At 52.6% G+C, this 12,565-nt stretch overlaps 4 protein-coding genes across 4 annotated transcripts; 2 read left to right on the forward strand and 2 right to left on the reverse strand.

Annotated features, from left to right (window-relative positions):
* Positions 1-13: 13 nt before the first annotated feature.
* Positions 14-1,227, forward strand: T310_8273 (Benzoate 4-monooxygenase cytochrome P450; the record flags this gene model as incomplete). Its single annotated transcript, XM_013468941.1, has 2 exons — positions 14-651; positions 846-1,227. Coding segments are annotated over 2 exons (1,020 nt in total), but the record flags the coding sequence as incomplete, so codon positions are not given.
* A 1,836-nt stretch (positions 1,228-3,063) lies between these two features.
* Positions 3,064-4,059, forward strand: T310_8274 (7-alpha-hydroxysteroid dehydrogenase; the record flags this gene model as incomplete). The annotated part of the gene is made up of 5 exons (XM_013468942.1): positions 3,064-3,120; positions 3,195-3,597; positions 3,662-3,870; positions 3,926-3,996; positions 4,056-4,059. The coding sequence occupies 5 exons, from the start codon at positions 3,064-3,066 to the stop codon at positions 4,057-4,059; spliced, it is 744 nt and encodes a 247-aa protein (XP_013324396.1).
* A 178-nt stretch (positions 4,060-4,237) lies between these two features.
* T310_8275 (Endo-1,3(4)-beta-glucanase) lies at positions 4,238-5,512 on the reverse strand (the record flags this gene model as incomplete). The annotated part of the gene is made up of 1 exon (XM_013468943.1): positions 4,238-5,512. One exon carries the CDS (start codon positions 5,510-5,512, stop codon positions 4,238-4,240), a length of 1,275 nt encoding a protein of 424 aa, XP_013324397.1.
* A 797-nt stretch (positions 5,513-6,309) lies between these two features.
* On the reverse strand, positions 6,310-9,399 carry T310_8276 (WD domain, G-beta repeat protein; the record flags this gene model as incomplete). Its single annotated transcript, XM_013468944.1, has 1 exon — positions 6,310-9,399. One exon carries the CDS (start codon positions 9,397-9,399, stop codon positions 6,310-6,312), a length of 3,090 nt encoding a protein of 1,029 aa, XP_013324398.1.
* Positions 9,400-12,565: the final 3,166 nt, after the last annotated feature.

Below are 12,565 nucleotides of genomic sequence, written 5' to 3' on the forward strand. Positions count from 1 at the left end.
TGCGCTGTCTAGCATCATCAAGTTCGAGCCCCAAGTTGATAAGCTCCTGGAGCTGCTGGGAACCGAGTTCGATGCCTTGACCAAAGCAGGGCAGCCTGTCGAGTTTGACAGATGGTTCAACTACTTCGCGTTCGATGTGCTTGGCGAAGTGACCTTCTCCCAGCCCTTCCGGTTTCTCGAGACGGGCACCGATATCCGGAACGCGATTGCAAACACGCGGGCATTGGCTCTGTATATCTCCGTGATGGGACACTATGCCTGGCTGCATCATCTCACGTTGGGGAACCCCATGCTGAGCCGTTTGGGTCTGCAGCCATCGTCGCACATTTTCGACACCTGTCTGGCTGCTCTGGACGCAAGGAAACAGAATCCAGATGTCCGTAACGACATGGTGGAGCATTGGATGAGAATGCAGCAGAAGTACCCGGATGCATGGCCGAGAATGAGGTTTTCGCCGCGGCAGTTGCCACTATCGGCGCAGGAGCTGATACGACGAGTGCTACCTTACAAGCCTTTTTCTATTATCTTCTTCGGAATCCTCAGTACCTCCAACGCCTTCGGCAGGAAATCGATACTGCGTCCGCGGATGGACAGCTCTCCAAGATCGTCTCGTACGCAGAGGCTCAGAAGCTGCCGTACCTGCAAGCCTGTGTAAGTGAAAACCAGCATATTACGGGGAAAGAGATTGACTTGTTGAAAGATCAAGGAGACGTATCGCTATCACCCTGCCACGGGGACAGGACTTCCCCGGGTTGTTCCCCCTGGTGGTCTTACCATCAACGGCCGATATTTCAAATAAGGCGTACGTGAGAATTTTCTCGTCATGTGTGGATTGCTGACTAAAGGTTTTCATTTCTCAAGACCGTCTTAAGCGTCAATCCTTGGGTCTTCCACCGAAATCCCGAGCTTTTCGGTCTCGATTGCGACTCGTTCATTCCAGAGCGTTGGCTGGATGCAGGCCGATCCAAGAAGATGGACAGCTTTCTCATCCATGTAAGCTCCCAACTACACAACCCTTTTTCGTTGGCTCTCTTAATTAATGTGGTTCAACGACAGTGGGGAGCGGGCTACAATCAATGCCCCGGGCGCAACCTCGCGCATTTCGAGATTTCCAAAGTCACCGCGACCCTGGTCCGCGATTATGAGATGGAGCAGATCGACCCGCACAAGCCGTGGCGGTTTGAGACGCATTTTACCGCGGTGCCGTATGACTGGCAGAAGACGTGATGTAGCCGCGTCAGAGGAGAAATAGAAGCCAGAAGTGTGAATGACAAAAAACGTTGAAGGATGCTTGTCCTCGACGAACTTGACGCTTTACCTTATATAAGGCTAGATCTTGTGGGATATTTATCTGAGATGAATCTGTTTTTTCTCTGTCCTGATTTCTGTTGATTGCTAGTTCTTTATGTAGCCCTATAAGAATAAAATTATCTATCTCCTATTATATACCGTTAGGTACTTTCCCTTAATCTGAACTATTCTACTCCTGTACTGTTCCTTCTCTAAAACTGCAAACCTGGTAATCAAAACGGTAAGATTAAAGTCTGTGCTATAATAGTCTCTATTTATCAGAAACTTTCTCTATTTCTGAAAACTCTTCGCTCCATTATTGGTAAAGATAGTAACTACATCCTTAGTACCTTCGTCGACAAAAAGTTTGAAATTGTGTATGCTTGGTTTTATAGGCATTGAGTCCTGCATACACCCTGATTAAGTGTGTTGTTTCTAGTTAGATGTCCTTCTTTTGCTACTATTACTACTATTATTGCTACTGCTGCTGCTACCGCCAGGAATTGTTTTAACAAGAGGCACTGTGGTCTTAAACTAATAGCTATTTTTTCTTTAGTATATTACAGTGTAGATCCTCTCAGATAACCTTGTTAGGGTTAGAACAGCAGCGCTTTGCTGGCGTTGTGGACGGTGAAGTTGAAGTATAATGCAGTGTGGTAGATGTGGAAGAGATGAAAAGAAGATGATGTTTTTGATGATGATAATAATAATGACAGATCTTCGTAGATGGAGAGTTCTGCAGGATGTCTCTCTTATGATTTCTACTCTGAAGTCTTCATCATGCCCTTTATGCCCTTTCCCCACTGCTACGTGTAAATAAAACATTAATTTCTTTTCTTTTTCTTTTTTCTTAATATCATGTAGTCCAGTGCTTTCATGGGGAGGTGAAAATACAAATGCATACAAACTGAAGGAATTAATTGCATTGCTAAGAGTCTACTAAGAGATTGTATTTTTATTATTAGGAATAGAAAGACATATTGTTACTAAGAGATATGGAAAGACCTGGGACCTGTATTTCTTTCTTTCTTTCTTTCTTTCTTTCTTCTTTTTTTCTTCTTTTGCATGAAGTCGGATTGTTCCGGATTATCCAAGTAAAAAGTTCCCAGTCCGATGGATTATTATTCCATAATGTACATGTACAATACAGTACAGTACGTACGAAGAATCATTTTTCTTTCAACCATCATCATCATCTTCTTCTTCTTCTCCGTCATCTTCTTCAAGGTTCATCTCTGCATAGAAATAACTAACCCATATAGATAAATATTATTGGCCTATCGTACAGTAATTATTCTTATTACAAGCACGCATGCATCCATGGTAGCTTCCATGCTTGCTTTCCTGCGGGGTCCGCTTATCATCGCTTATCAATCAAGCAAACAGCCCCGCATGCTAACCTAAGCAAAGTAAGCAATGCAATGACGACATCGACGGTAAATCTCGCGATGAACCACCACAAACAAACCTGACTGATTGATTGACGGGGGATAATAATAATAACCATTGGAAGGTAAGAGGGAACACGTGTGATCTTGCCTGTTTCTGTCTCGCTTGATCGATTGGTACAATTGCACCATTGGGTTGGTTACGCTAATTAATTCTTGTTTACTAATCTCTGCTATTACAGATTTCTAAGCAGCAATTCCCATTGCCATTGCCATTACCATATAACTACGACGACAACCCCTCAATTGTGACATACATACTTATCCCACTGACAGAAATCGTTAAACCATCTATTCTAGTTGTCCATACGGCACCTCCTACACAATGGCAGCAGCAGCAGCAAGAGCCTTTGCAATCGTCGCCGGTGTTGGGCCTGGCACGGTGAGTATATCATCCATCCATCGTATTCGAACAATGCGTCCATGCTAAGCTAACACCTTGGTTTTGGTTTCTAGGGCTCCTCCGTCGCCCGCCGCTTCGCACAATCCTACCCCGTCGTCGTCCTCGCCCGCAACCCAGCCAACTTCACGCCCGTCGTAGACGAGATCAACTCGTCAGGCGGCAAAGCGCTCGGAATCAGCACCGATCTCTCCGACGCAGCCAGCGTGCGGGCGGCCTTCGACAAGATCGCTAAGGAGTTTCCGGACCTGCCCCTCGCAGCAGCCATCTTCAACCCTGGAGGCGGGTTCGTGCGCAAGCCCTTCCTCGAACTCACTGAAGAAGAATTCGTCGCGGGGTACAACAGCCAGGCTAGGGGGGCGTTCTTGTTCAGTCAGGCGACGCTGCCGCTGCTGTTGAAGGGGGTGGATCAGTCCGGGGAGAAGAAGTTGGAGCATCCGCCTACGTTGATCTTTACCGGTAGGCATACCTATACAGAAACCAGCCCCTGCGAGGGTTTCCCGCTAATTGTGCTTGACTACAGGCGCAACAGCCAGCGTCCGCGGCTCAGCGACCTTCGCCACCTTCGCGACAGGCAAGTTCGCCCTGCGCGCTCTGTCCCAGAGCCTCGCGCGCGAGTTCGGTCCGCAGGGAGTCCACGTCGCGCATGTGATTGTCGACGGGGTGATCGATATCCCGCGGACGAAGGAGTGGAAATTTCCTCATCCGGATGCGAAACTTAGTCCGGAGGCGGTGAGCAAGAATCCTATCAAGATTTCTATGTGGTGTATGTGCTGACGATAGGTAGATCGCCGACTCGTACTGGTTCCTGCATACCCAGCCCCGCACGACATTCGCTTTTGAACTCGATCTGAGGCCGTATGTCGAGAAGTGGTAACCTACCCAGGTAAGGACTAGGTCATAAATTTCGTCTGTAGGTAGAATATATAATGAATACATCTGTGTAATGTATGTACGCTGTAACAGCATGAATTCCTCCTGCCAAAAACAAACCGAGCTTATAATCCATATTACAATGCATGCATACATAAATATGTATATCCATATATTATACACCCAACCCTTTCCAATATTTTCGTCCTGTCTTGGGAATATATTCCTACCACCTCCTCCATCCCCTCCCATTCTGCTCCGTGTTACTGTTCTCCTGCGACATCCGACGCTCCTCTTCCAGCATCCGATCGAACTCGCGTTGCGCCTGCTCGCGCTCCCGCTGCCGGGCTTGCACTTCTGTTTCGTACGACTCATTGCTTCGGTCTTGGGTTTGCTGCTGCGGCTGCTGCGGCTGCTGCGGCTGCGATGACGAGGATGCATTCTGCGATATCGTCGCCCAGACATTCGACTGATTCGAGGACGGGGAGGACAAGCCGGCGTTTTGCTGGCGGATGCGTTCCCACGCATTCTGTGACGAGGGAGAGGTAGAAGAAGATGATGATGATGACGATGACGATGTCGAAGAGACGGTCTGGTACTCTGGCGCAACCGGACTGGCGTCGTCAAAGAAATCGCTGCCGCTCGAATACTCCGTCTGCTGCCTCGCTGGCTCGCGCTGCTCTGGCACGGGTAGTCGCCACGATCCAAACTGCTGCTCCTTCCCCTCGGATCCACCGTAGTATGCATCAGGACGCCCGTATGCCGGCTCTGAAGCAGACGTCTGCGACTCGGATCCTGCAGGACGCTCTGCCGTCGTCTGCGTCTGCTGCTGCTGCGGCTGACGCGTGATGACCTTCCGCCGCGCAAGCTCTTCCACTCTCTCCCTCAGCTGCCGCAGGCGAGGATCCTTCACCGTGTTCGCCATCTCGTTCATCGTCGCGATGCTAGACGAGACCAACGAACCAAGAAACATCCACGTCGAGACGCGAAACAGGGTCCATCCGAACATACTCCGCAATCCAAACGGATCGGCATGGCGCGCCACGCGGACATAATCCCACAGCGCGCGCGCGAACGGTTTGTCCCGGGGCAGATCGGCCTCGGTCCTGATGCGCGAGTACGAGTGCACACAGCCCACCAGCAAGCCCAGCGGCACGCCCATGCGCGCCTGAATGACGCGACGGCTGGCGTTCTCGACAAACGCGTCCACCTCGTTCTGCGTCGGGCTGCGCTGCAGCAGCGCCTTGCTGTTGTCGATGCGCTTCTGGATCGTCCGCGTCACGCTCTTTTCCCAGAACCACGGGCCGCCGAACCCGAGGTACATGGTGAAGATGCCCGGTCGCTTGATGAGCTCGGGCTTGACGACGAGGGGGTAGTATTTCGCGAACGGCGAGCCCGGGTCGACCGGCGGCGGCGGCAGCGGCGTCGACATGTAGCTGTCCGCCGCGGAGCTGCCATCCTCGAAGCCGCTGGCTTGCGGCGACGCGTCGTCGAGGACCATGCTGGACAGCGACAGGGTATCTTTCAATGGATGTAAAACTTCAACAGACGGGGGAATTGTGCCCGCCTGCCTCGAGACGGAGGAGGAAGATGCTGCGGAACGAGCTCGGAGGTTCACCTTCGCCGATGACGTTGTTGACGTGCTTAGTCAGCAGGATCCACCAGCCCGGATCGGCAAAGAGCTAGCTCCGCCAACTACTCTGCATGGCTGCAGTTCTATCTATCCATCTACGTGTGTTTATCTACTTCAAAATTGGCACTTCAATCAGTCCATGTCATTGCATCTTACTCCGTACATCCACTCCCTTCGTTCCCCACTACATGTAGACTGGTATGCATGCATGTATGTATGTATGTACAATACAGTACAAACATTCAACAACACCATTCTTCTTCCCCTCCCCTCTCTCTACTGAATACATACATAATCGTATCCTAGCCTCTTTAATTCCATAAATTCTGCAATTGATTGCCCTCGCGGGCTGACAGTTTAACCGTCAAAGCCAGACATGGGGAAAAAACAACAGCCAAAGAGTGACGACGTCGTACACATCCATCCGGGTATAGACAGTTATGACAGGCGTATGTACTGTACGTGCGTGCGAGTAATGTACTGGCGCTGGCGCTGGCGCTGAGAAAGAAAAAAGAAAGAAAGAATAGATATCATACACATGTTGCACTCGTAAGTAATCACATGACTGACAAGAGCAATAAAAGCGTTGTTATTAAAATTATGGTACGTCGTCGTCAGGATGATCGACTGATTTGGAAGAATAGATGAAGAAGAAAATCTCAGCGTCAGATTCGATTATCTGCCGTCACCATCTGGATGCTCTCATATGGCGACACTTTATCCGGCGATTCAGTTGGCGGAGATCGCGCCCCCGGTCCTCGACTCGTGCTTCGCATCCGTCCAGTGAAATTCCGGATCTTCGTCGCAATGCTTTCGTTGATGCTCCGGCCCCGTCGGTGCTCCACTGACCCTCGCCGGGTCTCGCGCACGGGCTGAGTCTCGGCTGTCGACGTGGGTCCCGTCGTGAATGGACGAGGCAGGTCATTGCCGACTTGTGCGTTTTCGTCAATCACGATGTTGATGGTCCCAGTGTCCTTCAGTGACTCTCTTGACCCGGGATCTGGCGCAGGAGGCGGTGGTGGTGGTGTCGTCAGATGTTGAAGCTCCGGCAGGATTGGAGGAGCAGTTGCTTTGCTATCCTGCTGACCATCCCCCTCGATACTGACCGAGACAGGAGGTGGCGATCCGTAGCGATTAGTGCTGATTCCATGAAGGTCGCGGGAGCCATCACGACGGTGGCCCATGGGCCCTCGCGTCCTGCTCGTCGATCTGCTCCGTGGGATCATCGGGTTGTATCTCGGGTGATGCGGAAGGTCGCTCGGAACAGCTGGCTGATAGTCAACAATTGGGACAGACATGGACCGGCTGATCTTGGCAGCATCTGCCTGATACGTCGTGCTCGGCAGGGTGGGAAGATCAGGAATGCCCTGAGAATCTTCGTCGACATGTCCGTCACTGTGTTTGGGGTAACGCATCGCCCCCGGAGCCGCTGGCAGTCCGACCGGAACAGTGGACCGGCCTCGCGAGGAGCTCGAGTCAGATGCGTTGGGATAGTCGGGCGATGGTCTACTGGCGTTACTTCTGCTTCGAAGTCGCTGGCTGAAAGACCCGCCAGATCCGCCAGATGAAGGAGGGCTATCGATAGAGCTCGCAGCAGGAGCAGCGGCAGCTTGAATTTCACCAGGCAGAGGAATATTGGGCGCTGAAGGACGACGCGCGAGTGACAACCGACGTGCTTCGAGCTCGGCAGCTGCCTGTTCCCTCTTGGCTCGTTCGGCAGCACTCAAGCCAGCTAAGGAGGATGCTGGTTTGTGGGATTCATCAACCGAAGAATCAGCAGCTGGCGCTGGCTCTGGTTGAGCGTTGTTGGCCTCCCGTGCTTGGCGACTCTCCGATCGTGTTGGTGGTCGCCTACGGTCTGGCGATGGGTCGCGGCGAGCACTGGTCCCTCGATCGGGACGTCGGCTGGTGCTCCGCTGTTGAGATCGCAAGCGTTCTCGATCAATCTCGACAAGCCGGAGGCTCTCCTCGAATTTACGGATCTCGTCACCTGATGGAGACATGGGGAGCGGAGAGGTGGGAGATCGAATAGCTGAAACTCCCCGGTCGCGACTGCGTCCTCGACTTCGGCGACCGCTTGCGTTTCGACTCGACGACTTCAGCTTGCGATCAATACCCCTGGAAGAGGACCGGCGACGACGCTCCCTGGTCGAGGACGAAGTACGGGCTCGTGAACCTGCTTTGCTCCGGCTCCGATGTTTCCTCGTATCTGTGCTCGCTCCAAGACTTTCAGTGCTCGCGTTGTATTTGGCGAATTCTTCCGGAAACATGGGCACAGGCGAAGACGGGGACCGCTTAGCCGGTTGGATATGGCGAGTGTTACTGCGACCACGAGCGTCGACTGAGCCGTTTCGGGAACTGAGTTTCCGAGAACTGCTATCAGCGTCAGTGTGGCGCCGGTCACGAGTTCGAAGATGTTGGCGGCGATACTGTTTCGCATAGTAGTTTGCCTCTTCGAGGCTGCTGATGTATTGATCGATACTGCGGCCGCTGACACTGGGACTTTTGCCTGATTTGAGACTGTGAAACGTCGATGCCGGGCTCCTGGTGTCGACAGTAGTATCGGTTTGCTCATGCGAAGGCGTATACTCTGGATAGGCACCCGTCTCCGACTCTGATGCTTCTGGAGGAGGCCACTGTATATGCAACCCCTCCGGCTTGCGATCCCGTGAGCCGTTTCTGGTTTGGGCCTGGTCCTTCAATGACTCAAACACAGCTGCCGGGGGAGATGGCAGACCCTTGATACTCTCGAATTTGTTTGGCTCCGCCTGCACAGCAGTCTGGGGACTAGGACCCTGGCTGTCTTTGTCTTTGTTCGGATCGTACCTCGCAGATGTCAGCAGAACCAAACCAGGTTGCTCGCTGCCGTTGCCATCCTTGTCCGTTGATTCCTTTTCTGCATTATCACCAGCATTCTTTTCTTTATCTGAGCTGGAATCCACGGGCGTTGGAAGTGACTTCGGTGCCGGGAAGGCCGGAGGTTGCACATCCACAGGCGTCTCTCCTATCGAAGGCAGTCGATTCCGGGTGAAGCCACCAGGGGTGCCGGTCCTCGACATCGCATGATTGAGGCTTCTCGCATTATTGAGTTTGTAAGAGCCGAGACCCCCTGGGGACAGAGCGGATTCTCCCACAGCAGATTCCGCGATAGGCGTCACGCCGGGGACGTTTGTGGGCGTTCGATCGTCCGACATGAGACCAGGGAATTTGAATGACTGGTTGGCTTGCGGCCCAAACGACGTAATGAGCTTGAGCGCCGAATTCTTCACCGTCATCCGGTTGCTGTTTTCCGGCTTTGGTTGTTCATTCTGTCTGCTAGGAGGTCGTGGCTCTGGGGATTTCACACGCGGCTCAGGAAATCTCGGGGCAGTTGGAGAAGTCCAAGGTTCCGAAGGCTCCACGCCCGTGCACATGAAGCAACGGATTGCCAAATGCTGCTGGGAATTCGAGACGACGTATTCACCCCATCTACGGACGAGGTAGGATTGCCGCTGCCAGTCAGTAGGCATCAACAGACAGGTCATGAGGATGGCCTCCATGAAGTAATTGCGGGACACGTAGACCTCGATCGCGTCGTTTCGGTCTCCGAGGGCCAAGAGGATGGTTGCAGAAGCATGGATATCGCCAATCTCCAATAGTCTCTGGACAAAAGTCTGCCCAATTTTGTTGGCTTGCTGCTGGCCACCCATCTGGCTGAGTGCCAGGAACATCCAGGCGGACGCGGAGACCGTCCCTGAGCTGATCAAGGCAGACATCTGATCAGGATTGCACTCTCCCAACCATCGGGAGAGGAAGATGGCGTTTTGGCTACCTGGCGGGTGTTGACTCACTTTTTTTTTCCCCCCTGGGGTCAGCACATCTTCATCTCACAAAGAATTAGGGAATTTTATGGTGATAATCATACGTTCATCGCGGATCAATCCTTCAATGTCACCATCCCATCCAAAGACAATGCTCAGCATCTGCCGGCGCAGATCGTCAGCTGTCAAGTTTGACTCGTCCAGAAGTTGGCGTTTTTGTTGGTGAGTGTACGGAATGTCATTGACACGAGCCCTCGTGAAGGGAAAGAGATCCTCCAGCGGCTTGTCAGCAGGACTGAGGGTCACTTCATTCCTCAAACGCGAACCGCCCCGAGAACGAGCGGACGACACCGACGCCGACGAGCCGTATGCAATCGATGTTCCAGTGGTGTGGGACGCTCCTCGACCAAAGGGTGAAGTCATCGAAAAGCTAGTTCCGCTGTAGGCGGATTTCACGGGGGGAGAAAATGGGCGGGCGCGGCCCGAAGAAGCTCGAGAACTCATCGAGTTGGTGCGACTTCTACCGGAGACTGGACTCTCTGCCCGCTGTTGGCTGGCTGCCTCGTTGCCAGCATTGCCCCGAGACAAGTGTTCTGGTGACATTGGCCGAAATCTCGAGTCCTCCAAGGGCGGCAACAGGGGATCGCTCGGGAGATGTTGCACATTTGCCACCATAGCCGGGTCATCTACGTCGTACTGCTGAACAGTATAGTTGGGACCCAGGGTGAATAGCGTCGCCGTTGGTCCATAGTTGGCTATACCAAGAACGTCCTTGATCGTGGGTATGGTTTCGTATGTTACATGTTTTGTTTTGACATCCCAGACCCACGTTTCTCTGCGATCAGTCCCAAGTCAGCGAGTCTGCACACATTCTACAGATCTTTTTCCACGCAGAGTCACCATACCTGTCCGAATACTCCACGATTTTTCCGTTCTTGGACCACGCCATCCATTTCGGTCCCGTCGAGTACGACGATTCTGTTCGTTTGAGGACCCGTATCACCCGGGGAGAATCGTTACCTGGGGGCTTTGCTATGCTCCAGACCCTGAGATCACCTTCAGCAGTTTGCGTGGCAAGCATGTCTGATTTCTGCTTCGACGAGGATGCATGCCAAGCCAATGACACAATTGGCGATGGACCTCTCGACGTGGTCAAGGTGTGCAGGATGGTAAACGTGGGCTGCAGATTGGCTATGAGAATGGAGCCATTTTGGTACCTAGACAAGTGTTAGCAAATCAATGTCAAAACACATATGTCAAGTTACTCACCCGATAGCGTAGGTACGGCAGTCCGCGCCTGGAGCCAACGCTGTGATGGGGTCAAAGATAGTACGAGTGGAGATATGCTCGGATGTTGAAGGTTCGAAGAGGATCACTTCGCCCTTGCCATTGCCTGGATCATGGTCAACCTGTGCCGTACCAAAGTCGGTTTCATAGGGTCGTTACCAAACGCCACGTTTCCATTCCGCATCCATGCGGCCACTCGAAGCGGTTCGAATGAAGCGAATCGTGAGATTTCGGTCCCAGTAAACAGATCCCATACAATGGCCGTCTGGCTGAAATCATAGCTGACGACCAGACGGCCGGCTCCTCGTTCGCTGACATTGTCGACACATATGAACGAAATCTTCTCCTGATGGCGCGTGAAGCGTCGGTCGACTGCCAGCGTGTCATGGTGCAGACTTAAGATGACAGAACCCTGAGAGTACAGAAAGAGAGAAGCCGTTGACGCACACGGCTCGAGTTCTGACTCCATGACCTGAGAGAAAGGTGTCATTGGTGCCGTCGTTGTCGAACGCGAACCCGAAGACATTGTCCGGTGCCAGCCCAAGTCCGCCATGCTATCAGAGGCCGCGGACAGCTCGGCGGAGAGAGCTATCCCATCGATCAGCGTGATGCCACACAGTCAACTTTTCCAACAAACGCTACATAGGAGGATAACAGAGTCTCTTTCAGCAGAGCTTCGAGAGTAACAAAAACAAAACAAAAAAAAATATTACCCGACAGAATTCGAAACACAACCAGGGATAGTAGAAATGGTGACAACGTTCCACAAAAGCAGCAGAGCGGAAGAAAAGGAAAAAGAAGGCTTCTACTGACCCTGAAAGTCGGGATCAAAATCAAACAGGCGACTGTCAGTCTACCTGCTGGATCTTCGATAACCAGACGGCCGGGCGCGAATCAGTAACCACCGTCGCCGCATCCAGGTCGAGTGTAGTGGAGAATCACCCCCCAAAGGCTGAAGGCAGCGCTTGATTGTCTACTCCAATTTGCTGGACTCAGGGCAAACCCTTGCAGCTGGGGAGTCTGGGGAGGAAGAGCTGCAACAGCAACAGAATTTCTTTTCTTGGAGGTGGGTGTGGAAAGGAGGGTCGGAGAAAGGAAAGGGAGGTCTAGACGGAGGAGCAGTATTTAGAAACAAGCACCGCGTGCGTGTGTAACTTTGGATATGATTGAGGGGCAGGGGAGGGAGACGCAGGCACCGGAGCAAAATAAAACGGCAGGGTGAGTGGCCATGGGAATTATTTCCCGCGCGAACAATAAGGTAAGGCGAGCAGGGCCGATCCGAATATCATCAGATCATCAGGCAATCGGAAAATCAAAAGCCATCAGGGCCCTGGTCTGTCTGCCGAATACGATTGCACGAGCACTTCCTGCCAACCAGAACGTCGCCTCGCGGAGTTGTCAAAGCGACTGGGCTTGAGTGGCTCTCTGATCATTTTACTGCCAGCGCCAACGAGCGTGCATGGACGAAGATCGGCCGCCATGCTCGCGAGCATCACAGATCCCAGGGCCGCCCTGACCAGGGTGTTGATGTGCTTCCGCATGCGCAGGCGAGTGGATCCGTGAGCAAGCTTAACGGTTGGAGCATTCTCTCAGGAGCTCACATCGGAAGGTAACCGGACACTACCTTGCACTGCAGCCATCGTCCTGAGTAATCTACTAGGAATCGGCGACATCATTGATCCCCCCGCGGCCGGGGAGAAAGCGGAGTTTAGGCCCTCTCCGGCAGCACCTTTCACCTGTATGTCGTTGGATGAGATGGACGTCCACGGTCCACTTCTGCCCGTCAACCGACAATGGCACTGGAAAGCCCAGCGTGTCATTTCTGGGAAACCTG

Source organism: Rasamsonia emersonii, assembly GCF_000968595.1.
Source record: "Rasamsonia emersonii CBS 393.64 chromosome Unknown ctg1118621760697, whole genome shotgun sequence".
In the NCBI taxonomy this organism is placed as follows: domain Eukaryota; kingdom Fungi; phylum Ascomycota; class Eurotiomycetes; order Eurotiales; family Trichocomaceae; genus Rasamsonia; species Rasamsonia emersonii.